Source organism: Dipteris shenzhenensis, chromosome 5 (assembly GCF_047967505.1).
Source record: "Dipteris shenzhenensis isolate YYH24624 ecotype China chromosome 5, Dip_SZ_1.0, whole genome shotgun sequence".
Taxonomy (NCBI): Eukaryota; Viridiplantae; Streptophyta; class Polypodiopsida; order Gleicheniales; family Dipteridaceae; genus Dipteris; species Dipteris shenzhenensis.
The window spans coordinates 5,937,417-5,965,222 of NC_141600.1; the positions used below are offsets into that span (position 1 = coordinate 5,937,417).

Here is a 27,806-nt window from a genome sequence, read left to right on the forward strand (position 1 = left end):
GAAGGAAGACGGTCACAATTCAGCATAGGGAGCACCGGATCATCATTCCTGCTGGAGTTTCGGGTCAAATGATTCCGCTAGTCAGCCACATACAAGCTCGAAAGGTGTTTAAAAATTCTGTCCATTCCTATTTGATTTTTGTTCATGAGTTGGATAAGCTTGGGAATGAAGATGCCTTAACTGCTGAGCGAAGAAAATTCCTAGAAGAATTCAAAGATAGCTTCCTCTAGGACTTACCAAAGACTCTTCCACCTGAGAGACCAGCCTCCACATAGACTTGATTCCGGGTAGTTCACCGCCAAATAGGCCGCCATATAGAGTGAGCAAGACACAGAAAAATTCTGTTCATTCCCATTTGATTTTTGTTCATGAGTTGGATAAGCTTGGGAATGAAGATGCCTTAACTGCTGAGCGAAGAAAATTCCTAGAAGAATTCAAAGATAGCTTCCTCTAGGACTTACCAAAGACTCTTCCACCTGAGACACCAGCCTCCGCATAGACTCGATTCCGGGTAGTTCACCACCAAATAGGCTGCCATATAGAGTGAGCAAGACACAGCAAGAGGAAATCCAGAGATAGGTACAGGAGCTTCTAGATCATGGCTTGATTAGGCCCAGTAACTCACCTTTCTGCTCTCCGATTCTTTTAGCTTTGAAGAAAGATGGGTCTTGGAGGATGTGTGTTGATTACACGGCACTAAATAAGATGACTTTCAAAAAATGTTTCCCCATCCCAAGGATAGATGACAACCTGGATAGCTTAAGAGGGGCCAAAATTTTTAGCAGGATTGATCTTAAAAGTGGTTACCATCAAGTACGAATTGCTCCTCAAGACATCCACAAGACTGCATTCACAACTACTCAGGGCCTCTATGAATATTTGGTAGTACCCTTCAGCTTAAGCAATGCACCAGCTATTTTTAATCGCATGATAAGCCGCATCTTCCAGAAACATAAGTCATTTGTTGGTATCTTCTTTGACGACATCTTGGTTTTCAACAAGGATGAAAAGGAGCATCGTGAACATCTGAAAATTGTCTTCATCCTCCTTGGAGAACATCAGATGTTCATCAATGCCAAAAAGAGTGAGTTCTTCCTTCCAGAAATCAGATTTTTAGGACACATTGTTTCTGAAGGCAAGATCAAGATGGATCCAGACAAATTGGAAGGGATCCAAGAGTGGCCTGACTTGAAGTCTGTCCATGAGGTGCGATCCTTCCTTGGGTTATGCTCCTACTACAGACGGTTCATCCATCACTTTGCTTACAAAGCTTCTCCCTTACATGATTTAACAAAGAAAGGCATCATTTTCACTTGGGAAGGAGAAGTCAGCCTTCCAACTGCTAAAAGTGGCTCTTACGACAACCCCGGTACTAATCATGCCAGATTTGCAAAAGTCTTCTCTGACATAATGAATATGAACCTCAATGTGCTGCATGAAACACAGGATTCTTTGCCACTACTATAGCACTCTGACTATCAGTGAGAATTGGAGAAGGACCCTCCAATATGAGACGAAGATCAGCGAACAAAATCGCAGCCAAACACACTCAACTGTCGTTGTAAAAGCTACCGTGTACTCGGCTTCACATGAGGAACTAGCCACTGTAGATTGCTTCTTGCTCAGCCAAGAAATGCAAGCATTGCCAAAAAAGAAACAATTACCACTAGTGCACTGCCTGGTATCATAGTCTCCAAGCCAGTCTGAATCACACTGTAAGCATGCATCTGCAAGTCACCCCCCCTGGGAAACAACATCAAGCCAAAAGACTTTGTGTCTTGCAAATATCTGAAGATGCGTTTTACAGCTTGTCAATGTGTTGTCTTTGGGCTGTGCATATATCTGCTCACTTGAGATATTGCATACTGAATATCGGGCTATGTATTGCACAAGCAGATGAGGCATCCAACAGCCTGGCTGTAAAGTGTGACATCCATTGATTCACCTGCATCATACATAGTAAGCTGCAGCGCCGGCTCCATGGGAGTGGCAATAGGCTTACAATCATGCATAATGCTGAACCTATCCAAGAGCTTCTGCACATACTTGGATTGAGACATAGCGATGCCACGCTTGTCTTGTATAAACTGGATCCCCAAATAAAAGTTTAACATGCCCAAATCTATCAGTACTAAAATTACTAGGTTAACCTTTGCTAAAAAATATCTCACTGGTCATAGATTGCTAGTTAACCAGTGTAGTTGGTATAGTCATCTATGAATGTAACATAATAAAGATAACCCCCAAAAGCAGGTGTCCTCATGGGACCGCAGACATCACTGTGAATAAGCTGTAATTTGCGTGTAGCTTTCACTGCACCATCCTTCTTGAAAGGAACTTTATGCATCTTGCCAAGGATGTAACCCTCACATGCATGAGGAGGAGGTGACTCTAAAGGAGGCATTGCATCAACCATATCATGCCTCTGAAGTGTCATTAAGCTGCCATAGCTCATGTGCGCATACTTGGCATGCCATAACTCCGCATTCTGTATCGCAACAGTGGGAGTGCTCACTGATAATGCAAGATCGGATCTTTTTTCATATAAATCAAGCTGAAAAAGACCCCGATACAAAGTGCCAGGCAACATCAAAGCATCGTCATTCTCTTTGTCTCTGACTACACACTTATCATCATCAGATACAACCTAAAATCCTCCTCTATTAAGAGAGGACATTGAAAGCAAATTCTTATTTATTCCTGGCACATAGAGTACATCTGAAATTCTGAAATCTGTGCCATCAGTGGATGTGAGAATAATGTCTCCCACTCCACACATTGAATAAGAAGAATTATTTGCATAAGTCACCTTCTTTTTGGTAGGTGGAGGATGCAAAGATACAAAAAGACTGTTCTTGAAAGTGATGTGCTTTGAAGCACCACTGTGAAAATACCAAGTATTCAGTGTCTCATTGACATTGAGAGAGCATGCATCCTTTGAAGGATCATAATTGCAAGTCAAAAAAGCATAAGGGTCATCATCATTAGTGGTTGTAGCATCTGAACTACCCACTGAAAAATTTGAAGTGCAAGACAGAAAGGCATAGTGCTCTTTCACAAAGTTGGCTGCAACATCTCCCCCATCATGAGAATGAGGAGCTGATGCATCTGACACAGCCATACCTGAATACCTTTTCTTTTCTTTAGCTATGCTCCTCTCGCATTCTCCAATATAATGACTTGGCTTCTTGCAATAGTGACAAATGCCCTTCTTTTTCTGCTTATTTGCATCACCCTTAGCCTTATAAGAGGCCTGTCCTGAATCAGCTTTATGCTGATGTGCGGGCTGATTGGCATGTTGCTTGTGCTGCCCTTTTTCTTTGGGCTTGAGCTTGGAAAGCATGGCATGCTCGCTAGCCCGGGTTGCCATATTTCTTCGTGTCTGCTCCTCCTGCAACAGAAGTTCTACCAACTCGTGAAAAGAGAGAGGATTGCTGCCCCTCCTCAATGACAAATTCAGCGAGGTGTGGAAACCAAGATAGGACTCAAGAAGAGAATTCAAAGTGGTGGTAATCATCTCTGAATCCGGAATGACTTCATCAATATTCAGCAATTGCTCCCTCAAATCCTGAAGCTTTGTGAGATGAGAATTCATGGAATCTCCCTCATCCATATGCGTATGAGAAAGCTCTCGCTTCAGAAAGGAAACTCTGGCATCATTTCTTGCCGCAAACATACTCTCTAGAATCTCCCAAGCTGCCTTTGATGTCTTGCATGACCGAATGTGAGGTATAATGAACCTCTTGACAGAGAGAGAAATCACTAAAAGAGCTTGTGCATCTCTAGAGTCCCATCTTTTCTACTCTGCTGTGGGAGCTCCTGGAGCGACAGCTCCAACTACTTGTGGTGCATTTTGACCTCTACCCCTGCCTCCAGCTGTATGAGTGACAAGTCTTGCTTCATCTCCATTGACATAATCCCAAAGATGTCTCCCAACCAAGATATTGCGAACCATAAAACTCCACAAGGAGTAGTTGGTGACATCCAACTTATCCTCCTGTGTGAGAACTCCGAACACCTCATTGGGGTTGTTCTGAGTCATTTTTGCCAGATAATCTTAAAAAACACAGCAAACTGACCAAGTAAAGTCCCTTTCTAGGATGCCAAATGCACAAGTAAAACCTGCAAAGAAAATCTGCCCATAGTGACAAATATTGTCACAACCTATCCAAGGCTCAGAATGCACCTCAATGCTCTGCTGAATGCCCAAAAGTCTGCAAAAAAGTGGCAAAAGTCTGCAAATTGACTTGTACTAAGTCCAGAAATGCTTGCAAACTTCCAAAATGCTCTTTTACCTGCAAAATTGCAACCCAAATGCAAAAGCTCCAATTTCTTGTGGGCAATTGCATACGAAAGAGTGCAAATGGTCTGAAAGCCCCAAATGTTGCACAATTTGCACTCTACCTACAAAAACCCCAAATTTTACAGCCAAACAATGGCTCAAATGCACAAATGTGTCAAATGCCTGTCAAAAGCACGCCTTCCAAAATGCCCCTGCAATGGAAGTGTATGGATACCTTTAGCTTGCACCGAGCTGATAGTACGAAGCTGTCAGTGTACGGTCAACGCACGGAGTCCATACAGTGTACGGATGATTGTACGAAAGTGCGGTGGAATGGCAAACTGTATGGAAGTACGGCGGAATGCAGGACAGTATGGATTGTCTCACTCCGTACGTTGTGCGAACGTCGTACGGTGCTGTACAGAAGTTGATGGCAACCACTTGCAGTATGGAGTACGAGGCACAGATGTACGGCGAGCTTTAGGTACTTTGACAGTATGAACGGCAAAAATGCAATAGTATGGTCGGAGTTCTGCGCAGGTGTACGGGCTGAAGCGTACGGACGTGAGCATGTAGTTGGTACGGGGGTTCGTACGGTTGTATTGACAGTACGGAATGGAGCTGACAGTACAGAACTGTCAGTGTACAGTCAACGTACGGAATCCGTACAGTGCACGGATGACTATACGACTGTACAAAAGTACGGTGAAATGGCAAACTGTACGAAAGTACGGCGGAATGCATGACAGTACATATTGTCACTTTGTACGTTGTACGGACGTCGTACGGTGCTGTACGGAAGCTGATGGCAACCACCTACAGTATGGAGTACGAGGCGCAGATGTACGGGCGAGCTGTAGGTACTCTGACAGCACGGACGACGAAAATGTAGTAGTACAGTCGGAGTTTTGCGCAGGTGTACGGGTTGAAGCGTACGGACGGGAGCATGCAGTTGGTACGGGGGTCCGTACAGTCGTGCTGATTGTACGGAATGGAGGTTGCATGTCGCGATGAAGCTGTACGGATGAATGGCGTGGGAGCTAAAGTGCGGGAGCTGGGAGCAAGGAGCAAGGAGCAAGGAGCAGGTCTGGGAAGGAGAGCTGCTTTGATACCAATTGTGAGAAAACAGGAAGCAAGAGCAAGAGTGAGCAAAATGGAGAGAGTGAGTTGAACGTAGTTCACTCCCCTTAGTGTACTGAATTGAAATACAATGAAAGAGATGAGGGTTTTGTGTAAGTTACAAAACCCTATCTAATCACTAAACGTAGTTAGAGCTTAGACCGTGGTTAAGGGAAAAAACCTATAAGAGGAAAAAGTGCCTCTAACCCACTTATTACATTACATTGGCCACTGCCTAGAATATAATAATAATTCTAACACTTTAGACCGAACCACCCTTCTAACTCGAGCAGATCGCAATTGTAAACCACCCCTTCTTTATACTCTTGCTTCTCATTGAAAATTGTACTCCACATGTACAACACCAAGACTCCCAATTGACATTATTAGGAATAATAACATGACTAGGTAGAAGCTCCATGCACAGCCGGCCTGACCCTGTAAGCTTTATTTTTTAATTCTGCAGCACACTTACTTGTCTGGTCACTTGCAAAACCTGTGAAACTGATTATTGCTCCTGAAGATTGATGACTTCAATCAAGCGTGTCACCATACACAGATTTACATCAATTTGGGAAGTGCTTGTCATGTACAGGACAAAAGAAGACAAACTATGATTAAACTTTCTCATGGCCAAAACGTGTTCTAGTGTGCATGTATATATAGCAAGGTGGCGTCAACAATTTCCTTGTGCCTTCAAGCTTAAGTGTCATGCTCTGACTTACTCGTTGTAAGTAGAGGGCGAAAGAGAAAATAGAAATTGGATTTAAAGTAGTGCTCGTTCCTCTTAGTAAACACGATTGAATGCAAATCCCCCACATAGAACTAGAAGTAGTTCACTGTCTTGATGATACGTAGTTGTATATAGTATAGAGTCCCCTTTTGGATCATCACATAGAACTAGAAGTAGTTCACTGTAGCAAATGCTGTTTTTGATTGGTCTTTAGGAGCAATTTCCACTTGGTTATAGCCACTGAGTGTAGAGTCCCCTAGCCCCTGTACATCTTCTGTTTGCACATGTCCCAGACCCGCTGCTGTCCATACCCTCTACGCAGCAGCCTCTGCATAGCCATCTTGCAGGCTGGCAGTTGCTCTCCATCCTCAGCCTGCTCTCCATCCCCATAGAAGCATGCATGATGCTTGAAGTATAGATAATTGTATTATGTATGATTTGCACTCTATTGATAATTATATTATATATAAAAAATAAAATTTTATACATAAATTGTATCATATTGCTGTTTCTTCCGTTTTCGTTTCGGCGGGGGTGGGAAACTCCGTTTCTTTTGTTTTTGTTTATTTCGTTTCTTCCGTTTCGGCTGGCAACTATGTTGCGCAATCTCCTTAATCCAACTCGGCCATGTATTGTTGATGACCACCGAAACAAAAAATATCCAGAACGATCATCTATGGGAAAATTGTCTTGTGTCGGTTAGGCTATAACATCAGGGGCAAGTTGAGCTACGTAGATTTTCAGCAATCTGGTTATCGCCTAGACCATCACCAAAGGCATGTGCACAATTCTTCACCGCTCCAAGCTCAAGCTTTGATACCAAATTGATACAATCTCTTCCTTAAACCTATGAAGCAAGTCACGAGTGTCCGAGAAAAAGTCTCGATCTAGTCAAATGCACCTTGCATACACACTATTGCACAACCAAGCTTGAGTCACAAAATCATCAAAATATATTACTATATTGAATTCTTTTACCAAATATGGATCAATGTGTCCCAACTTCCTTGAAGACTCTATGCTATTCCTAGCTACTTGCTACTGCTCCCTGTGCCCCCTAACCACCACCCCCTAGATGCTCGTTCGGAATAAAATCGTTTAGACTTCACAAGCAGTCGTAGCTTGAATGAAGAGATTTGGACTACCTTTTGATTAGCCTTCTCCTTTAGTGCTAGCCTTCATCATGGCTGAGTTTGCCCTTCACCTCTGGGGTGCCGACAAAAACTCAGTACGAAGACTTTGTGTAAAAGATAGCTTACGGTTTTCAATCTTACGAGTGACTATCGTGAGATTGAAACTGCACTATGTTGTGTTTTAAGAGGATGAGTTTAGGAATGTTCTTGGATTCATCTAGGTATATACAAAGATGAGGTTTTGTCTAAGTGATAAAAGCTAACCACTAACTGTAGTTAGGGATCTTAACTGTGGTTAGGGAAAAAAACCTCTAACGAGGAAAAAGTGATCCTAATCCACTTATTGACATTACATTGGTCACTGCCTAGAATATGGCAATAATTCTAACACCCCTTGCAATGCCAATGTGATGATGTACAAGAAAATGTTCAATCCCCAAAAGGAGATAAGTTCAGGGCGCTGCGAAATACCTCAAACTTCTCATGTGGAAGTGCTTTGGTGAAGATGTCCGCAACATTGTCATGCGTTGACACATAGATCATACTGATCTCCCCTGCATGCAACTTCTCTCTTACATAGTGATAGTGAACCTCAATGTGCTTCGTGCGAGCATGAAACACATGATTCTTGGCCACTACTATAGCACTCTAACTATTAGTGAGAATGGGAGAAGGACCCTCCAATGAGAGATGAAGATCAGTAAATAAACGGCACAACCAAACACACTCAATTGTTGCGGTGAAAGCTGCTACTCAGCTTCATACGAGGAGGTAGCCACAGTAGCTTGTTTCTTGCTCAACCAAGAAATGCAAGCATGTCCCAAAAAGAAACAATTGCCACTTGTGGACTGCCTAGTATCATAGTCTCCAGCCCAATCTGAGTCACTGTAAGCATGCATCTGCAAATCACCCCCCCTCGAAAACATCAAGCCATAAGACTTTGGGCCTTGGAACTTACGGAAGATGTGTTTTACAGCTTGTCAATGTGCTGTCTTTGGGCTGTGCATACATCTGCTCACCTGCGATATTGCAAATTGAATATCGAGCCATGTATTGCACAAATAAATGAGGCATCCTACAACTTGACTGTAGAGTGTGGCATCTACTGATTCACCTGCATCATACATAGTAAGCTTCAGCCTTGGTTTTATAGGAGTGGCTGTAGGCTTGCAATCTTGCATGTTGAACCGATCCAAGAGCTTTTGCACATACTTGGATTGAGACATAATGATGCCACGTCTCTCTTGTATGAACTGATCCCCAAATAAAATGTAATGTAGCTTTCAATTCAGCTTTGAAATCTGAAATTTTTTCTTCATTTGACCCAGTATGTCGTCTACATAAAGAATGATGACTAAAATATCCCCCCCCATCCTTCTTGATGTAGAGGGTACTTTCAGTTGGACTGTTATGAAGCCCCTTGCTGGTCAGAAAGGCATCAATTTTGGAGTACCATGCACATGGGGCTTGTTTTAGCCCGTACAAAGCTTTATTCAGGTTGCAAACTTTACCCGAAATTTCAAAGCGAGGAGGTTGCTTGACATAAACCTCTTCCAGCAAGTCTCCATTGAGAAAGGCTGTTTTTATGTCCAACTGATGAACATTCCAATCAAAATGTGCAGCCATTGCAATAACTGATCTGATAGTGGTCATCCTGGAAGTAGGAGCAAATGTTTCCTCATAATCTATGCCCTTCTAATGAGCATAGCCTTTTGCAACCAGCTGTGCCTTGTATGTGTCAATGGACCCATCTCGCCTTCTTTTGACTTTGAAAACCCATCTGGTACCTATGGCATTCTTTCTTGGTGGCAAATCCATAAGATTTTAGGTCTGATTTTTATCAATAGACTGCAACTCATCTTGCAATGGCATTCATCCAATGCACATTGTCTTTGGCCTCTTCAAAAGTATTAGGCTTTTCCTCATCAAGAAGAGTACCTACAAAAACTGATTCAACAGAGTGAGGCCCCCCTTTGCGTCTTGCTGCACTACGAGTCCTATCAGGCAAAGCAGCATCAAGCCTAATCTCCCTGAGAGTTTGGAGCAGCCAATTCGGAACAGTTTTGGCTGCGTGTATTTATGTAATCTCTTGCCTGACAGCATCTTCCACTGCCTGTGGAGGAACTAAATCAGCCAATGGCTGAATCAGGGCATGTGGAAAAGGAGGAGTTTGCTGTAAATGCTGATTCTCAGCAGGGATTTCAGATGCGGAACCCAAAGCAATGGGTAGTAATCCCTCAAAAACTTCATCTGATGTGGAAGAAGCTGGCATATTAAATTCAGCACGTGTATGTGCTGAATTTTCTGAAAAGATTACATCTCTACTGACAAAAATCTTGCATGTTGCAGGATTGTAGAGATGGTAACCTTTGCGCTTTGCACTATACCCAACAAATATGCATTTAAGTGCTTGACAGCTTATGTCGAAACTCAACAGGCACATGGGCATATGCAACACATACAAATACATAAAAATGTTCCACTGAAGGCTTTCTCCCATGTCAAACTTCATAGAGAATCTTTGTCTTCAAAGCCTTAGTGGGAGCCCGATTCAAAACATAGTTGGCATACATGAAACCCTCAAGCCAAAACCTGTGAGGCAACTTTTTGCTCATGAGCATGCATCTATCCATCTCCATAAGAGTTCGATTCTTCCGCTCAGCTTTGCCATTTTGCTGAGGGATCAGCCTCACTGTAAGTTGATATGATGCCTTTCTCATTCAAATAAACCTCAAATTCATGAAACATATACTCCCCCCCTCTATCCATGCGTAGTGTCTTGTTTCATTCTCAACCTTTGCCACAAAGTGTCGAAAATGCGTGAACACATCTGATTTTTTCTTTAAACCATAGACCCAAGTGTAGTTTGATTAGTCATCAATAAATGTGACATAATACAGATAACCACCCAATGCAGAAGTCCTCATGGGACCGCAGACATCACTATGAATGAGCTGTAGTTTTCCAACAGCTCTTACTTCACCATCCTTTTTGAAGGGAAACTTGTGTATCGTCCCGAATCCCAAGTATGCACTCTTCATAGGCATGAGGGGGAGGTGGCTCCAAGGGAGGGAAAGCATCAACCATAGCATGTTTTTGAAGTGTCATCAAGCTGCCATAATTGATATGCCTATATCTAGCATCTCATAACTCCGCATCTTGCATAGCAACAGTGGGAGTAGAGACTGTAAGTGCTTGATCTAGCTGAAAAACATCAAGCTAAGAAAGACCACGAAACAGTGTGCTAGATAGTCTCAAGGCATAATCATCTTCTCTGTCTCGAACTGCACACTTGTCATCCTCAAAGACAACCTGAAATCCTCTTTTATTTAGAGAGGACGTTGAAAGCAAATTTTTTTGATTCCAAGCACATACAGCACATCATGAATTCTGAAATTTGTGCCATTTGTGACGATCTCACCAATGCCATGAACTGAATAAGAAGAATCATTTGCACAAGACACCCTTTTTCCAGTGGGTGATGGATGTAGAGAGTCAAACAAACACTTCTTGGAAGTGATATGTTTGGTGGCACCACTATCAAAATACCAATTATTCAATGTCTCATTGACATTGAAAGTGCATGCATCCTTAAAAGGGTCAAAACTGCAAGTCAAAAAAGCATAAGAGTCATCCTCAGATGTGGCTGTAGTATCCGGAGCAGCCACTTGAAGATCAGAAATGCAAGTAAAAAAGGCATAGTCTTCTCCCACTAAGTTGGCTGAAGCATCACAACCATCATGTGCATAAGGAGCTGAATCTGAGACGGCCATGCTTGAATCATTTTTCTTTTCCTTGGCAATTCTTTTCTTGCTTTCTCCTATGTATTGACCCGACTTCTTGCAATAATGACAAATGCCCTTGGGCTTCTCTGCATCATTATTAGCCTTGTGAGAAGGTTGTCCAGAATCAGTTTTATGCTGATGTGTAGGTTGATTTGCATGCTGCTTATGCTGCCCCTTCCCTTTGGGCTTGAATTTTGAAAGCATGGCATGCTCACCAGCATGTGAAACCATGTTCTTCCTGGTTTGCTCTTCCTGCAATAGAATTCCTATCAGCTCATGAAAAGTGAGAGGGTTGCCACTCCCCCTCAATGACAAATTTAGCGAGGGGTGAAATCCGAGATATGACTCAAGAAGAGAATTCAGAGTAGTAGTTATCATCTCTGAATTATGAATAATCTCATCTATATTCAACAGTTTCTCTCTCAAGTCCTGAAGCTTGGTGAGGTGATCGATCAGACATTGAGTCACCCTCATCCATGTGAGTATACGATAACTCTCTCTTTAGGAAAGAGACCCTGGCATCATCGTGGGCTGCAAACATACTCTCCAAAATATCCCATGCTGCCTTTGAGGTCATGCATGACCAAATGTGTGGGATAATAAACCTCTTGACAGAAAGAGAGATTATTGAAAGTGCTTGTGCATCACGTGAATCCCACCTTTTCTGTTCCTATGTGGGAGGCATAACTGCAATAGGCACTGCACCTAGCACTTTTCCTGCACCCTGAGCTTGTCCTCTACCCCTTCCTCCACCTTGTTGAGGAGTTGTAGGTGCAACCACATTCTGTGGCCTTGTCTCATCCCTAGTGACATAATCCCACAAATGCTTGCCAACTAAAAGATTGCATATTATAAAACTCCATAAAAGTGACATAATCCTGCAAATGTTTGCTAGCTAAAAGATTACGTACCATAAAACTCCATAAAGAATAATTGGTACCATCCAACTTATCCTCTTGTGTGAGGACACCAAACACTTCATTGGGATTGTTCTGAGCCATAAGGATGATACGAGGAGGAGAATCCTAGCTTTGTACCTAGATTATCAAAGAAAGCTTTCCAGAAAATGCTAGTGAATTTGTTGTCTCGATCGGACACAATAGACTTGGGAATGCCATGATGAGGAAATATATGTTTAATAAATAGCGTAGTAGCTTCGGTCGCCTTAAGAGTCTTTTTGCAAGGAATAAAATGAACATGCTTACTGAATCTCTCAATCACCGTCATATCATGTCATGCCCCTGGGGGGATTTAGGAAAACCCGTGACAAATTACATTGCAGTGTGTTCTCATGGGCCCTCTGGCACTGGTAGATTTTGAATTAGCTCTTGAGGCTTATGTCTATAATATTTAGCCTTTTGACAAATTATACAGGTAGTGACATATTGATAGACGTCTTTGCACATTTGAGGCCAATAGAAATACCTCTCAAGCTGTCCCAAAGTTGGTGAAAGGCCTCAGTGTCCAGCAAGGGCAGAAATGTGACATTCTTTGATTACTTTGGACCTCAAATCTCTCGTCACACATATATAATTTTGATTCCATAAGTATATATCATGGAGATAATAATCCTTATGGCCGCCTCCTTGATCCAATTCAGCCCATATCTTGGAGAAGTCGGGATCATCCTTGTATTTTTCCTTCATGGCTGAAAGTGCATCATGATGTGCTGTAGTGATGGAATGTACTTGAGGTCTCCGTGAAAGTGCATCGACAACCACATTTTCTTTCCCAGGTGTATGCTGAATTTGAAAGTTGAAAGCAGCTAGAAAGTTTGCCCATCGCATATGCTTTTCTTGCACCATGGGCTGGGTGAGGAAATGTTTGACACTTTGATGATCGGTCTGGATTAAGAAATCAACTCCCAAGAGATAGTGCTTCCAAATCATCAGAGCATGTATGACTACGAGTAACTACTCCTTGTACACATCATACCTTAATTCAGCATACCGAAGTCTCCGACTCTCATAGGCAACATCATGTCCTTCTTGTAGAAGATTGGTCCCAATACATCCCCCACTAGCATCTGCCTATAGCACAAGACATCTTCACCAAAGCACTTCCATGTGAGAAGTTTGAGGCATTTCGCAGTGCCCTAAACTTATCTCCTTTTGGTGATTGATCACTACCTTGTACACCACATTGGCACTGCAGGGGGGTGTTAGAATTATTATTATATTCTAGGCAGTGGCCAATGTAATGTAATAAGGGCGTTAGGGACACTTTTCCCTCTTAGAGAATTTTTCCCTTAACCACGGTCTAATCTCTAACTACGGTTAGTGATTAGATAGGGTTTTGTCACTTAGACAAAACCCTCATCTCTTTCATTGTACTTCGGTTTAGTACACTTAGGGGAGTGAACTACGTTCAGCTCACTCTCTCCATTTTGCTCACTCTTACTCTTGCTCCCTGTTTTCTCACATGAAGTTGCAGTGGGCCTTTGTGGTCTTATGCAGTCAATCCCAAAAATAAAGGAATTGAAGACCAACCAACTCATTGAGCTTTGTCTTTTATATTAAAACTTGCTTTAAAGTTATTTGCAGATTGGATATTTAGTTGTGGCATTTCCAGATATGTAAGCTTGCATTGGTTTCCCTAGCATAGGGAAAAACAAATCTGGTTCTATTTTAGTAGAATTTAAAAGACAAACAAAAAAAGTCAAAACCTTGTGGATATCTAAGGAAATGGCCACCCAGAAAAGTAGAAGATGAAATTCTCGTGTGAACCTTGTATATCGGGATTTTGGCTGATACAGGAAGCATCATGCCCGATCGCACATGAACAACGCTCATTGGATGTTGGGATTGGAAATTTAGAGGATGCCCTACAAGCGTTGATGGCACAGCAATTGAATGCCAATGAAGAATCATGTGAAGTCATTCATACTCTAACAGATAGAGCCTCTATACGAATAATGGAGTCTAAGTACCGTGTTCATACAATGGAAAAGGGTAAATTAAAGTGGCATAATAAAGCAAACTATAGGCCAGAGAAATATGCAAGTAGGATGGCTGATAGAAACTGGGAATCTGGATATCATTAGGCATGGCTTCACAAATGGAACGAGGCGTTTGCCATATGTGAAAGTCCATAATGATATAATGATAATTTGAGAAGCCACACACCATGTTCACGAAAGCTGCATATAGGTGGTGGATGAAGCAGCAAAAAGATAATGTGGCTCCAGGACCCAGGTAGTTTAAACTGGAGTTCTGAAAAGACTTTTACCTCTTGATGAAGCTTCTAGTGTGTTGGAGTATCAGTATCTCAGGCCGAGTAATTTATCAATAGCCTAGGGGTTAGCCTCAGTCAGGGGGTAATCTCATATATGGCCAATATGGAACAGCCTGATTCCTCTTAGAAATCCCCCTCCTCATCCTATCATTGGATGTCAAGAACAGATCTTCTATTTACAGCAGGAGGTGCGTGAGTTGAAGTTGCAATTGGCAGCAGTGACAGCTAGACTTCAGGTTCTTGAAGGACCTGCAAGCAGGAAGTAATAGATGAGGTAATGAAAACTTGCAAGGCTTCTTCCCCTACCCCTCAACTAGTCTCTACAGTTAAAGATCTTTTTCATACTTACATACAAACAACTAAGAAAGAAGTGACTCTAGAGGTTAATACAATGCAAGTAAAACTCATATTCAAGAAGAGATTCAGAAGCATGAACCAGACATGATAATGCAATGAAGATTAGAATAGTGGGGCTCCTTGAAGGCTAGTATAAAGAGGAGAACTCTTTCAGTGAAACTTTAGTACATGTCAAACTAACCATCCCTAGCATTGAATGGACAGTTGGCGATTGATGAGGGATGCCAGAGCAACTATATCCTGCATTCTAGAGGACACGCTATCATTACACTTAACTCACGAGATTTACAGATCAAGCTTCTCCAACAATCTTACAAGTTGAAAGGGACCGAGGTATGGATAGCTGAGGAACCCGCACGAGCTCAATTGGAAAATAAGGCAAAAGAATTAGCTAAGACCAAGGCTGCTAGGAAGGATAGCAAATAGGCACTATACCGTGAGGGTGTAGCACTCAGCGAGGAGGTTGAAAGATTCTCAGTCTTAAACTAATGTATGGCTGATTATGTTTTTTATTTCCAAAGTAAAATGTAAGTACTCTAAATAGCTTGGAGTTGCCTTTTTTGCACTCCTTGGTAGCTGCCATGTGCCCTCCCTAAGCATGTACTAGCTGGTTTTTGTGTTGTCCCATAGACCTGTTGGTCTCCCATGGACATTAATAGACTTTAATAAATCTGTTGGTCTCCAGTGGACATTAATAGACTTTCTTTCTTCCTTTCTTCCTTTCTCTCCCCACTAAACTCTAACGTCTTTTTTAAAGAACAGGATGCATTGTCACAAGTCATTTCACAAACTACCAAATCAGCTTGCTCAATTGTGTTACATAGAAAGATGGGATGGAAGGTGTGGTACCACATTGAGAGTAGATGGCACTCGGGGAAGAGGTACAGGAATTGTTGTTTGTGGCCGAGGTCCTGCAAGTAAGCAATCTTCAAAACTTCAGAAACACGTCATGATGTTCAATGGACCACAACACGGGAAAATCCGCACCCATAAATAACAGGGCCTGAGATGAATATTCCAGAATCGCCAATTTAAAAGCTTAGGATATGAAATCTGGCAAGATCTGAATATTAGCAGGCATGCAATAACTCAATCGTTACCATCAACGCCTACTGGCCAGGCAGGCGCCTTTGTTGGTGTATCCAACCTTGACAAAATGGAATCATCCACCCTCAGGACAGAAAGTGAGAAACCTGCCGATGACCAAAAAAAATAAGCAACAAAACTATAACCTGTATCATGCATGCATATACGTGCCTATGCACATAAGCACACGTTTATCGTTTTGTAACCAGCAAATATACACGTGTGCATATGTGCACGTGGGTGTGTGGGTGTGTGTGTAATATAATCAATCAAAGCTTTCACTAAAAAAAAGTGTGTGTGTGTGTCTGCATGCACATGTATGTGCGAATGCAAGGTGTGCGCATGCGCATGGGGGGTCGGTGTAGGTAGGTGGCTAGATTGGCAGACAGGCCGGAGGTACAGCTGCACACACAAGAACGAGAGAGCCAGAGAGAGAGGGGGAGGGGGCTTTAAAGCAAAGAGCATACATGGAATAACAGAAAATTTGGGTGCACCTGTCAACTCTGCCATCATTAAGCACATCTTCTACTTTCATAAGCAGTTCAAAATTATTTTGATCCAACCAGATGCATTACAAGAGTGTCGCAGACACGCTTTTTTTACCTTTGGGCAACTAGCCATGCTGTAGTAACATGACAGCATATTTCACAAGCCTATGATGGTCTACTCTGGAGAAACTAGTAAAACAGACTCCACAGCCTCCAAGGCCATAAACGCGTGTGAACTTTGGCTTGGGCTGCTGTGCCACTGAGTCTTTACCTGCCATATCAAGAGAAGTCATAAAGCTTCCAGTATAAACACGTTCTACTGCCAATCCATAATCCACTTGAAGCTGTGCCACAGCTTTGCCTGCTACAATCATCAGCTCCATTACAGGTGTTGCACCTAAGCTGCATCCAACAACACTGTTGATAAAGAACAATAACCATGAAATGCAACCTTTAAGGAAAGCCTCAAGCCAGATTTTCCATAAGGTCCCACAGCTAATAAGATCCGAACGCCTAATAAGTCAAACCCTTCTTGAACGAATTACCATGCTTAGCTCGAACCGCAAGTTAATAAGCTTCATTTTGGACATCATTCTCACGATTCATTCAATATTTCTTTGGACTCTAAAAATATAGTACACACATTTGCATGCATGGCATTCATGCCACAAAAATAAGAAAAGCTACACAATGATTTTAATTTGTTAACTGCAAAAACTATAATCATGTGCAGATTTCATATCAATTCGTACTAACAAATGGTGCAAACATCTGCAGATTTCATATACAAATGGTGCAAACAAAACTTTAAAGGAGTTGCTTCAGCAGCGAGAGGCTTGCCATGTATCGACCAAGGATGTGCTGGGTGCGGGAGGGGCAGGTCCCATCTCCCCTACCATCTTGTAACCAGGACTTGGAGACTAGGGGAAAGGTTGCTCGCAAAGCGTGGACAAGCCTCAGCCAGGTGGCCCATCTGTTTGCGATGAAAGAATTGCTGTGGTAAGCTTAAAACCTCGACCCTGAAGACTACTCCATTCAAGGTCTCTAGAAGTACCTCCTCAAGGAGGGTTTCTGGGTCATCCACAAAGCCGCACCTTGAAGACTCCATCATCAGAAAGTATCGAGGCTCCTGTGATCGGGGTATCTAGAACACTGCTGAAATAGGCCCTGATACGGGGGGGGGGGGGGGGGGGGGGGGGGGGTGGGATCTATACTCCTAGGGAGCAGAGCCAATTGTCCATAGATGATCAATCTACTTTTAAAGCTGCTCTTCATTGCTTATTGCAGCTTGGCTCTCGTCAGAAAGCTATGCAGGATACTAGTTCTTCTTCCAAGGACTTTTTCAAAATCCTTCATACTTCGCATCATATGCATTCAGCCTTCATACTTTGCATTGTATGCATTTTTTGCATCGTGTGCTGCACCAAAATGGATCATGGACAATGAATAGGCAGCAGCTTGATGATGAAGTGCACAATTATTTTTCTGATATGTTTGCAGCCCCACCTCCACCCTATCTGTGGAGGTCAATGCCCGGAAGCTCTTTCTTCAAAACGTTTGACCAATCCCGACCAATCCTTTCTCAGGAGGATGCACATAAGTTGCCCTTTACAGATCAGGAATTGAAAGCAGCATTACCCAAATTATGGCGCTCTAAATCTCCGGGCTGGTATGGCTTAACAGTTGAGTTTTTTGCTGAATTTTGGGATCAGCTGAGCCCTGTGCTGTTGTTCATGATTAATAGGGCTTGCCTCTCGGGTACACTACCTTGATCTTGGAAAAGGGCTTGCTGCATTTAATTCCTGAAAATCCCTCTGTCAATTTCTATTTGATTGGCGTCCAATCACATTGACGTCTGTGGCATACAAGCTGACTTTCTAAAACGTTGGTCTTGTGCATATCACATTTCCTGTATATTGGATTGCACCCTGCATAGTATGGCTTTGTGCCCCGCAAGCAGATCATGGACAATATTGCAAATGTTTATATCGGCATAGAATATACCAAATACACTCATCAAGATGTTCTGATCATGCAGGTGGACATTGAAAAAGCATTTGATACTGTCACATGGGATTTATAGTTACGCGGTAGTTGGGCTTTGGGCCTAGGATGCAAAATATAAAATGCGGCTTATTGGTTATATCAAGAATGTTCCCTTTTATATGATGCCCTCAAACCTTCCTAGTCCTTAGGCCGTTCTATTTGACAAGGGATGCCCTCTCAATGCCCTGCCCTTTGCTATTGCTACTCATCCACTATTAATGCATATGGATGCCTTGGTTCCACAATAAGACTTGCATGGCATTGAGTTTCCAGGAGGCACACCTTTTGTAAGCCAAGCTTATGCCGACGATTCCTTTTTTTTTCTACAAAACTCGAAAGCTGATGTCAGCATATTATGCATGCACTTCATTTATTTGGTCTTGCAGCTGGGCTGAAAGTGAATTTCAGTAAATCCAACTTCTTCCTCTCCATGAGTGTGATTGGCATCGACCTTGTGGCCTGGGCCCTTGCTCTCTCCTAATCAGGTGGTACGCCATTTTGGTTATCCTATTGGGTGTCATATTTTGGGTGGCATATTTCTTTCCCACAAGAGAGACTTTGGGTGCTACAAAAGTTGTTCCCGAAGTTAGACTATTGGAAACTATCTACATGGCCACTGCAAGTTCGCCTTCGGAATATGCAGTCTATACTCATGGCTTATGTGCATTTTTATTTGCCAATTATTCCCTGGCCTTTTGTAGATATTCAAAAATTTATTACTAAGGTCATGAAATGCTTTTGGCACACCAAATAAGATCGTATGGCACTTTGTCTTCTCAAATGCAAATATGTTTAGTTGCCCAAGATGCATGGTAGTTTGAACATTATCTTCATACTCATGTGCTAGCTCACAAGGCCATGCTCTTAGCTACTTTTGGGGAGCAACATCAGCCATGGACTCCTATGCTTTCTTGTATGGTTACCTCTATGAATACAAAAGCTTTCGGCCATTGGGTTCCGACTACGTCTAAAGCTATTTTTGGACAATTCCGAGGTCGCATTCTTGGCTGTGCTTTTTCTTCCCACATGATACATGATTGCAGCAGCCTCTGGCTTATTTACATTGCTCTGGTCTAGTAGGCCTCCAGATCCCGGCAACACCATCCGGTTGCAAAGTCTTCACTGAAGCCCAGCCTTTGTTCATTCTTTAGCTCATTTACATATAACTAGATGAGTCCAGAAACATGCCCAAACTTATCCTCTAAAAACACAAAATAGTGCAATTTTCGGTTGCAAAGTCTTCACTGAAGCCCAGCCTTTGTTCATTCTTTAGCTCATTTACATATAACTAGATGAGTCCAGAAACATGCCCAAACTTATCCTCTAAAAACACAAAATAGTGCAATTTCAATCTCATGATAGTCACTCATAAGGTTGAAAACCATAAACTCCAAACCAAAACTCCATCGTGCAATGCAGAAAATACGCCTTTGTAAATGAGCTAAAGTATGTGTGGTTTGTGGGTTTCTATGTGTGAGAGCATATGTTTATACTATGGCCTACACCCACTGTTGGGCGTTGATGACCTCAGTGGGGATGTCGTAGTAGCTAGTCCCTGCTAACAATGGCAGATGTAGTAGATGATCAAGGTTGCACTCTTTCCGTGGGGATGTCGTAGTAGCTAGTCCCTGCTAACAATGGCAGATGTAGTAGATGATCGAGGTTGCACTCTTTCCTTTCCACAGCCCAAGATACAATATTGTTTGGGGTCGCATCACAAATCTATTTGAGGGTCGCATCACAGATCTTTTAACGCAGTATTACTACCTTGATGCAACCTTCTCAGCCTGTCCCTCACAAGTTTTCCACTCTCCTTTTACTGGATTGGAGGTTTGATCCGGAGCCTCCACATCACCCTTGCGTATCTTTCTACCAAGAAGGCTTATTATTTATTGCTTCCATGGTGGCGGTCTTCATTTTCTTATGTCAAGTAGAGACTCAAAGACCTTTGTGATGCCTCCTCCTCAACCATCAAAGTTTCTAGAGCTGCAAAGTGCATTGGAGGCTCTTGCATATACTTGGGAGCGATTTCCTAGTGTGGTGGCAAAAAGGATGCATGCAAAGATTATGTTTGAGTACTTTCAGGATGCATAATATGCTCCTCAGATATAAGGATATTCACATGAAGGAGATCGAGCACAGACTTCAATGCAAGGGCAAGAAGAACATGCACACTGTCACAAACATGTAGAACATGAGCGCAAACTTCTAGAGCAAGAAATGGTGGATGTCACTACTATGATCACTTCTTCTCCTTGTGTCGCTATTGGGCCCTCTGGTCGTTGTATCGTACTTGTACCATTCGAATGTATGAGCACTCTTTAGTGGATGTCTTTCCTTATTTTCCATCTTCTTTGTATCGGTCTCTTCAAAATGCTCATCCTCTTGGAGACCTTCCTCTAACCCAATTAGAATCCTTTCATTACTGCTTCTAGTTTTGAGTAGTAGCAAATCGACAGCTATGAATGTACATTTTTCTAAATGAAATATCTGCTTTACAACAACAAAAACTCTGTGTGTGTGTGAGTGTGTCACTTTCTAGAGGTGCAAATTCATACTGTGCTCCCTTCCCTGGATGATGAGCATTGAGAGCCGATTCCCACAAAAGGGGTCACTGGGTTCAAAGAGAGCATCTTCAAATCTTTTTGTTCATACTAAGGGTTTAGATGCCCTAACGTCATGTCTGTTACTCATACTTAGTTCTATTGTTTGCGTATGGTTTCAGGTACGCTTCACAATCCATATGTACATGCATATCCATGCTCTGTAAACCATCATTTCCAGTTAAACAAAGGTCAGCAGTCTGGGGTTCATACTTAGAGAATCTTGCTTGCATATAGTTTCAGATATGCTTCAGAATCCATATGCACATGTATATGGACGCTCTATAAACCATCAACTCCAGTTAAACAAAGGTCAGCAGTCTGGGGCTGCTGCCAACAATGTTACTTCGTTCTTTACACTGCTTGTACAAAACACTAGCTTCTAAACTTATATATGCCTTCATAAGATCTAGAATATATCCAATCTTACAAATTAAACTTTCCTACAATCCAAGAAGCAAGGTAAGCTAAGATATGACAGAAAGCAGAACCAAAAATCAAAGCTATTCCTTCGTTTTGTCCCAAGACCAAAAGCTCTTTTAATCTATAAGTATATGAGAACAGCCATAGTCTGTCAACTTTCATTCATGGTACGAGCTGATGCATTTTATGAAAGTACAATCATTACAATCTCATACATACCCATTTACCATAAGCGCAACTCGACTCCCTCGCTTGATGGGCACATACTGAGTCTCCTATACATAGCAGATATATGTAGACCATATCAGAAAAATGAGGAAAGTTGCAACTAGTGTGAATGCATGACAAACATTAATCCTAGAGAGTGGCCACTCGCGTTTACTCAGCATCATGTAAACCCAATAAAGATTATCAATCAACAAATCCACCAAGGCATATACCATTGAAAGAATCTGCCTCAAAACGTGTGACACCACAGCGTCAACTGGTTGAATATCAGCAACAGCAGCTCCATGCTCGCCATGCTGCAAAGGCGGACGAGATGTCTTAGCTCAATAGCTCACGAAGTTGGAAAGGTGATTTGTAGCCTGCAAGCAAAGTGGCATCAGCATGAGAGGACACACCCACAAGTGCCATGGTGGGGCTCATGCTCATGCCAGTTGATTTCACCAGGGAAGAACCAAAATTTCCCATTCAAGAATTAACCATAAACAGAATTCCGTTTTGCAACGTTTTGCAGCCGTAGGGTCATAAAATCAAAACTCAAATGATAGCACTAATTCTATGGACTTACAATGCCAAGACCAAGCTCCATTTTGCCTGGCTCCAATCTATCAGGGGTGACCTGGCCCGGAATCGTGCATAAAGATACAGCAACACCCATTGTACCAACTAATTCTGCTACTTTCCTAGCTTCAGTGGCCACATCTGCAAGGTTAAAACCAGCCGCAGCAGCTGCTCCAGCAACCTGATCAGCTCTCGGAAGGGTAAAAGGTATGAGGTTAAGAAATAGAGGTAGAAACTACAGCATTTTCATGTGTATTATCTTTGGAGTGCACAGATAGTAAACAGCCAGGCAAAAACTAACACTGTTCATAATACATGCCACCATAAATTGTGTGATGGTCTCAGCTTACAGAAATTACCTTATGTACGAAGAGTGTGCCAGCAAGTCCACGACGGCCAGCAATACCTCTGGGTGGAGGTAGGGCACAATCATCACCCACAATCACCATCTGAGAAAACGAAGCCAGTATCACAAGAACATCATGTTGCCAATTAGTTCTGCCAAGCTGAGCAGAAGTCGGAGCAGTTCACATGCAGCATTAGTTACGGCAAGAGTGATACCTCAACTTTATAGCCTTCAGCCTTCGCCTGCTCAGCTGCTAGACCAAAGTTCAGGCGATCTCCCGTATAATTCTGCAGAATTGAAATGTAAAATTCTGACTTATCCCTGAACACCTAATTCTAATACCCTATATAGAACACCTGTATGATAGAATGAACAAGACTACCTTTACGACTAGAAGGCAACCTGGAGATCCAGTAACAGCTCTGATTGCCTGCACAAAGATTCATTTGATGAAAGTCAGATCACACACTGAGCTGCATGTGAGAAAGCAAGCAGAAAAGTGCACCTGACAACAGTATATCTGTGGAGAAACAAGAACAGCTACAATATGTAGCAAAGGAGTTGAAGGAGCAAACTCTTGCTGCAATGGAAGCACCTAAACCAGAAAGCTTCAGATTTTTCACCACCTGAAAGGCATCCCCAAGAGAATCTAATACTCACAGCCAGCACTGCCGTTACCGAAGGAGAGGTAAAAACGTCACCACAAACAGCAGCTGTCAGCATCCCCAGTCCAACAAAGCCAGCGTGAGCAGGCTCATGTCCGCTTCCCCCTCCTGCAATTTTTTGCAGGACAGACCAGCAAATGACACGTCTGATGTGGGCATAGCTTAAATGAGCCATATCTACCAGTGTTTAGAGTTTTGAAACTCTCAAAAGGTGTTGATTAATACCATTAGACAACAAGGAAAAGGGACCATAGGCGCATTTTCAGGTGCATTTTTTGAATTAAAATAAAAAGTGACAGGCGCATCTATTAGCACATCCACAAACTCGTGCACGTCTATATAACAACAGGATGCGCTTATAGATGTGATTATAGAGCTCTGCGGAAAATTAAAAAAACAACAAGACACACTTATAACAGCACTAATAGACAGACTTCTAATCAAGCATGACAACATGCTCTCCCAACAGCTCTCAATAGACATGCAGCATGAAGATACCCCCTCGCCTTTCCCCCCTCTGCATCTTTGCTTTAACCCCTTATACCATTCTTCAGCTCTTTGAAGCCTTTCCTGTTTACTATAACACATTGAGGAATAAACAGCCATGCTATAAGCAGACTTATAACTGTCAGGCTATAAGGAGAATTATAACTATGCTTATGCAGACCAGGGAATCAAAACACGACAGCTTTATTAGCTGAAGCCTTGAGAGAAACGCCTTGGAAGTGAAATCAAATCCGGCCTTGACCACAGGTTCCCCAAAATAATCAAATAGCACGTAAACAAATCCATCTACGTATCCATTTGGAAACGATGCTTAATCCCTACTATACAACATCGCAAACCACCTCACCTGAAATAACAGCCACCTTGTCATAGGTTCCTTCTCGGACATCAGCTCTCAGTACCACCTTAACCTGCAATATATGTTAATCCCAATTTGAGAGTATTGCAGTTAGGAGGCGCTGGCAAGGGAGTGGAGACTGCCAGCCGGGCACATACGGCAATAAATAACTGACCATCCAAGCCATCCAAAAACTCAGAATGACAATCAACTAGATGATAGCCATTTATACCAGTCAATCTAAGCAAACAACATCACGATGACGACAAGGCATGCTTAAACTGATTGCCAGAGAAATGGAATCGCCCAATCCCCGAATAGGGAAAGATATCTCGCACTGAAACCATAAGTCTCCCTTGTACCTCTGGAAAGCCGTTTAAATACTGGAGATTTGGATACGTCTCGACCATGCCTTCAATGAGCTCGGTGACCACATCTGCAAAATTATTCATGCAAGAGTTCAAACTATGCTTAGGGCAATCGAGTATAATATATTCTGGTCAACCTTAGAAAGGGTCTCGGATCAAGCACTAGATTTAGGAAAGCAATACTGAGCTTTAATTGATGATCGCGAATGCGTTTCTACACGGCAATCGAAGCACGTCAAATAACTTTAACAGAGGCATACACCTAGCTAACAAGGAAAAGAGCAGCCTGAGAAGAAGCTATAATTTCAGGCATTTAAATGCTCGATCATGAACAAACGAAATAAAAAGGAGGTGAAGCATTAAGCTACAGCATAGTTTATAGACTGAATTTTCCTGAGCAGCAGCATGCCCAGAAATTGGGCGAGGGATCCGATCCGTGGAGGCGCGACAGCGAGTAGCGTACATCCGATTTGGGACCCCAAAGCAAGTTATAGAGCACACTGCGAGAAGCTACGCGCACGACATCTACGTATCTTTGACGACACCACACTATCAGGGGTGGTAAAGGAAGATCGAGAGGATCTAAGCAGCCAAGTAGGTGGATTTTCTCCTAAATGTCCAGAATCTGATGGTTGAAACCAGCGTTTACTGAATAGGAACTAGATCTCGGTGAAAAAGCTCCACTGGAACGAGTTGGCCAGGCACACAAAAACGAGCTCTGATTGAAACACGGGCAAGTTGCAATTAAAAAGCCCAAGTTTAAAAGAGCGATCTTACCATTAGGATCGTTGATCAGCTTCTTTGCCGACGACATTGCGCTGCTCCCGTTGGTAACGAGGGCTATCCCCGATAAAAAAGTCTGTGAGGAGCAGCTCAAAGGCGATTATATAAAAGGATGGGGAGGCAATAAAGCCGGGAGAGGAACGCAGGCAAAACAGGAAAGGGAACTGTGAAGAGGAGGCCAGCGAGCTACAGCGCGGGTGGTGGGGTTGGCATATGGAGTTTTGGGAAGGATAACGGCCTAAGGAGGCAGCGAGGCCCACAAAACGCCAGGAAAACGGAAAGGGTAAGTCAGAAAAATGCAAAGCGGTGAAAGGAAGGGCATGGAAGTTAGAGCGGCAAAGCTATCCAGGCTATCTTTACGGCCAGGCTTTGAGAGAAGCGCAAAGAGACTTGGACGGAGCAGCAGCAGAAATTCGCAACAAAAGACCGATGAATGGTGCAGCAATTCCTGCAACACGGATAAACGGCGGACTGAGGAATAGTGTCGAATCGGGAACCGCAAAGAGGCTGTTTGCAGGACACCGACGTGCGCGGGAAAGGAGCGGATGAGAGAGAGGGACCGAGCGCATGAAGTGGGCGTACCTGGAGCTGTGGCGATGGCAGGCGGAGCAACAGCGATGGTGGTAAGGAAGGGGGGAGGGAGTGAGAGTTAAGACGATGACCGCTGGGAGCTGCTGCTGCTGCTGCTCCTCCGGACCCAGGGGCCCCCTGCGGATTGTCGTCAAATCCGACAAAAAAGAAAAAACACAGGTGCCTGAGCGCACAGATTGGCTGCAGGAAATGCTCCGTTTCTCCTTCCCAAAACGGGCAGAGCTAAATCGGGCTCAGAAATCGGCTGTTTCTTATGAAGAGCTCTTCCTCCTCCTCCGGATCTCTGCTTGCTGTTACGTCTGCCTGAATTGAAAGAATGGATTAATATCAGATGATGATGCTCCTTCTCGTCCCTCTCTCTCTCTGTCTCTCTCTCACAGCCCTGTCACTGTCACACCCTCACACCTCGCCAACTCTAAGCACCATCCCTACCGCTTTCAATCCTGCCTTCCTCGCCCTAACCCCTGCTTCCTACTTGCCCCCTACACATAGCATCATCATCATCGTCCCTCGATTGGACCTCCCGGCAAGGGAGGAAACCACCTCCGTATTGCACCTGCTGCAGCCGGCAATGGCGGCACCGCGCTCAGGGTTCGCTCTCCACCAATTGCAGCCAAATTCGGTACCCGCAGAGATATGGCCGCCGCACGAAAAGATCAACCGCTTGCCAGAGAGAGCGCGGTGCTTTTGGCGGATAGAGGGGTTGGTTTCCTGTTGGAGCAATGGCTGGCACGCCTCGGGGGGTGCTTTCTTCGTCGGGGCTCGTGCGACGTGCTAGCAGCTACTGCTGCGGGGGTACGTTTGGCGTCGGAGGAACAAGACGACCGATTCCCACGACTACAGAGCGGGCGCGAGAGAGAGAGAGAGAGAGAGAGAGAGAGAGAGAGCGCACGATGGAAGAAGGAAGCTTGAGACTCGAGGCTCTTGTGTACATGTACATGTACATACAACAAGCAGGCTAACTGTGTATGCACTGTCCACTTGGTCTAAAAGGTTATACGATCCTACCTCAAATTTCAATAGTATTTTTCCCCATTCCGTTATATCTTTACGTGGTCCGTCGCCCGTATCTACCTACACTCACGTATTCTCCCATTTGGTCTTCTATCCATTTAACCTTCCTATCTCCTGTCCCGCACAGCAGGCCTTTGACTAGTCTTGTTACAATCTAGCAACTGATTTTCAACGCTTGTAAATTTCCCTTTTATGTTTACGGTGGAGGGACAAAAGCAGTAGAGCCTAACCCGCCTTCACAGCCACACTCATCCACGTTCAAAACACCCGAACAACACAATCACAAGGCAAAAGGCATCCATTCAACATCATTGTCTCTACATATACCTTCTGATACAACTCACACTTTGGCCACACTTCTCCGGAAGCCAGACAACCTTAGAAGGAAACCCACTGGACTACACAGCCCAACACGAGCTCCTATTGATTGAGCTCAAGCTCAGGAACATACATAAATGAGCCATGAAACATAAATTCATCTCCATGAGCATACTCCACAACTACAACTATTCGCTATGCACAACCACTTAAGGCCTTCACACATCTCATATACAAGCTCTTTGCAATCCACAAGCTCTCGTGTCATAGTTCACAAGCAATTGACAAAGCCTTATGACCAACCAGGGCTCCTCCTCTAAGATGTGTCATCAAGGCACCCCTTGAGGTTCAGTCCCTCAAACACACAACCAAGATGCGCTACCCAAGCTCTATGTCCATCCATGTCCCAAAGCAATGGCGATGTAAACTGGCACTCATCTTCTAAAACGTACTGTCCACTCAGCTTGCAACAAAAAAACTGGCCATTATGCTCAGCCAACCCATGTTATGGATTAATGTTCATCGCTTGCCAAGCTAGAAATGGAATCTCCAACTTATCACGGGCCTCTACAGATAGAGGCGCGGTCAGCCCATGTCCCACAATCTCTACTATGGCAGCATCCTATTCCTTTTCGATCGCTCTCTCCTTCATGCACAGATTACATCTCTACAAGGACCACTTTCCTTCGTTGCGCATCTCCTTCCATATGACGATAGCTACTCTGCAACTTCACTCTTGCTCATCGTTCTCATGGACTTCTGTTGTTTAGAGATCCTCCTAGGAGCCCTCGACCAATGCAAT

At 43.3% G+C, this 27,806-nt stretch overlaps 1 protein-coding gene across 3 annotated transcripts in view; it reads right to left on the minus strand.

The window, feature by feature from the left end:
* Window positions 1-26,529, minus strand: part of LOC147901550 (putative 3,4-dihydroxy-2-butanone kinase) — an 80,592-nt gene extending 54,063 nt beyond the window's left edge. The window contains exons 1-14 of one of the 3 annotated variants that reach the window (XM_087374535.1): window positions 26,229-26,528; window positions 25,076-25,975; window positions 24,293-24,366; window positions 23,940-24,003; window positions 23,082-23,194; window positions 22,804-22,851; window positions 22,637-22,708; window positions 22,435-22,524; window positions 22,083-22,256; window positions 21,730-21,813; window positions 21,509-21,564; window positions 16,489-16,619; window positions 15,744-15,836; window positions 15,493-15,554 (exon numbers count right to left, since the gene is read on the minus strand). In XM_087374535.1, the coding sequence (XP_087230661.1) occupies window positions 15,493-15,554; window positions 15,744-15,836; window positions 16,489-16,619; window positions 21,509-21,564; window positions 21,730-21,813; window positions 22,083-22,256; window positions 22,435-22,524; window positions 22,637-22,708; window positions 22,804-22,851; window positions 23,082-23,194; window positions 23,940-24,003; window positions 24,293-24,366; window positions 25,076-25,112 (1,098 nt within the window). In that variant the 5' untranslated portion in view covers window positions 25,113-25,975; window positions 26,229-26,528. Of the gene's footprint in view, window positions 1-15,492; window positions 15,555-15,743; window positions 15,837-16,488; window positions 16,620-21,508; window positions 21,565-21,729; window positions 21,814-22,082; window positions 22,257-22,434; window positions 22,525-22,636; window positions 22,709-22,803; window positions 22,852-23,081; window positions 23,195-23,939; window positions 24,004-24,292; window positions 24,367-25,075 lie in introns of all 3 variants that reach the window. The other 2 variants (XM_087374536.1, XM_087374537.1) reach the window with 2 other exon arrangements.
* Between the last annotated feature and the right edge of the window lie 1,277 nt (window positions 26,530-27,806).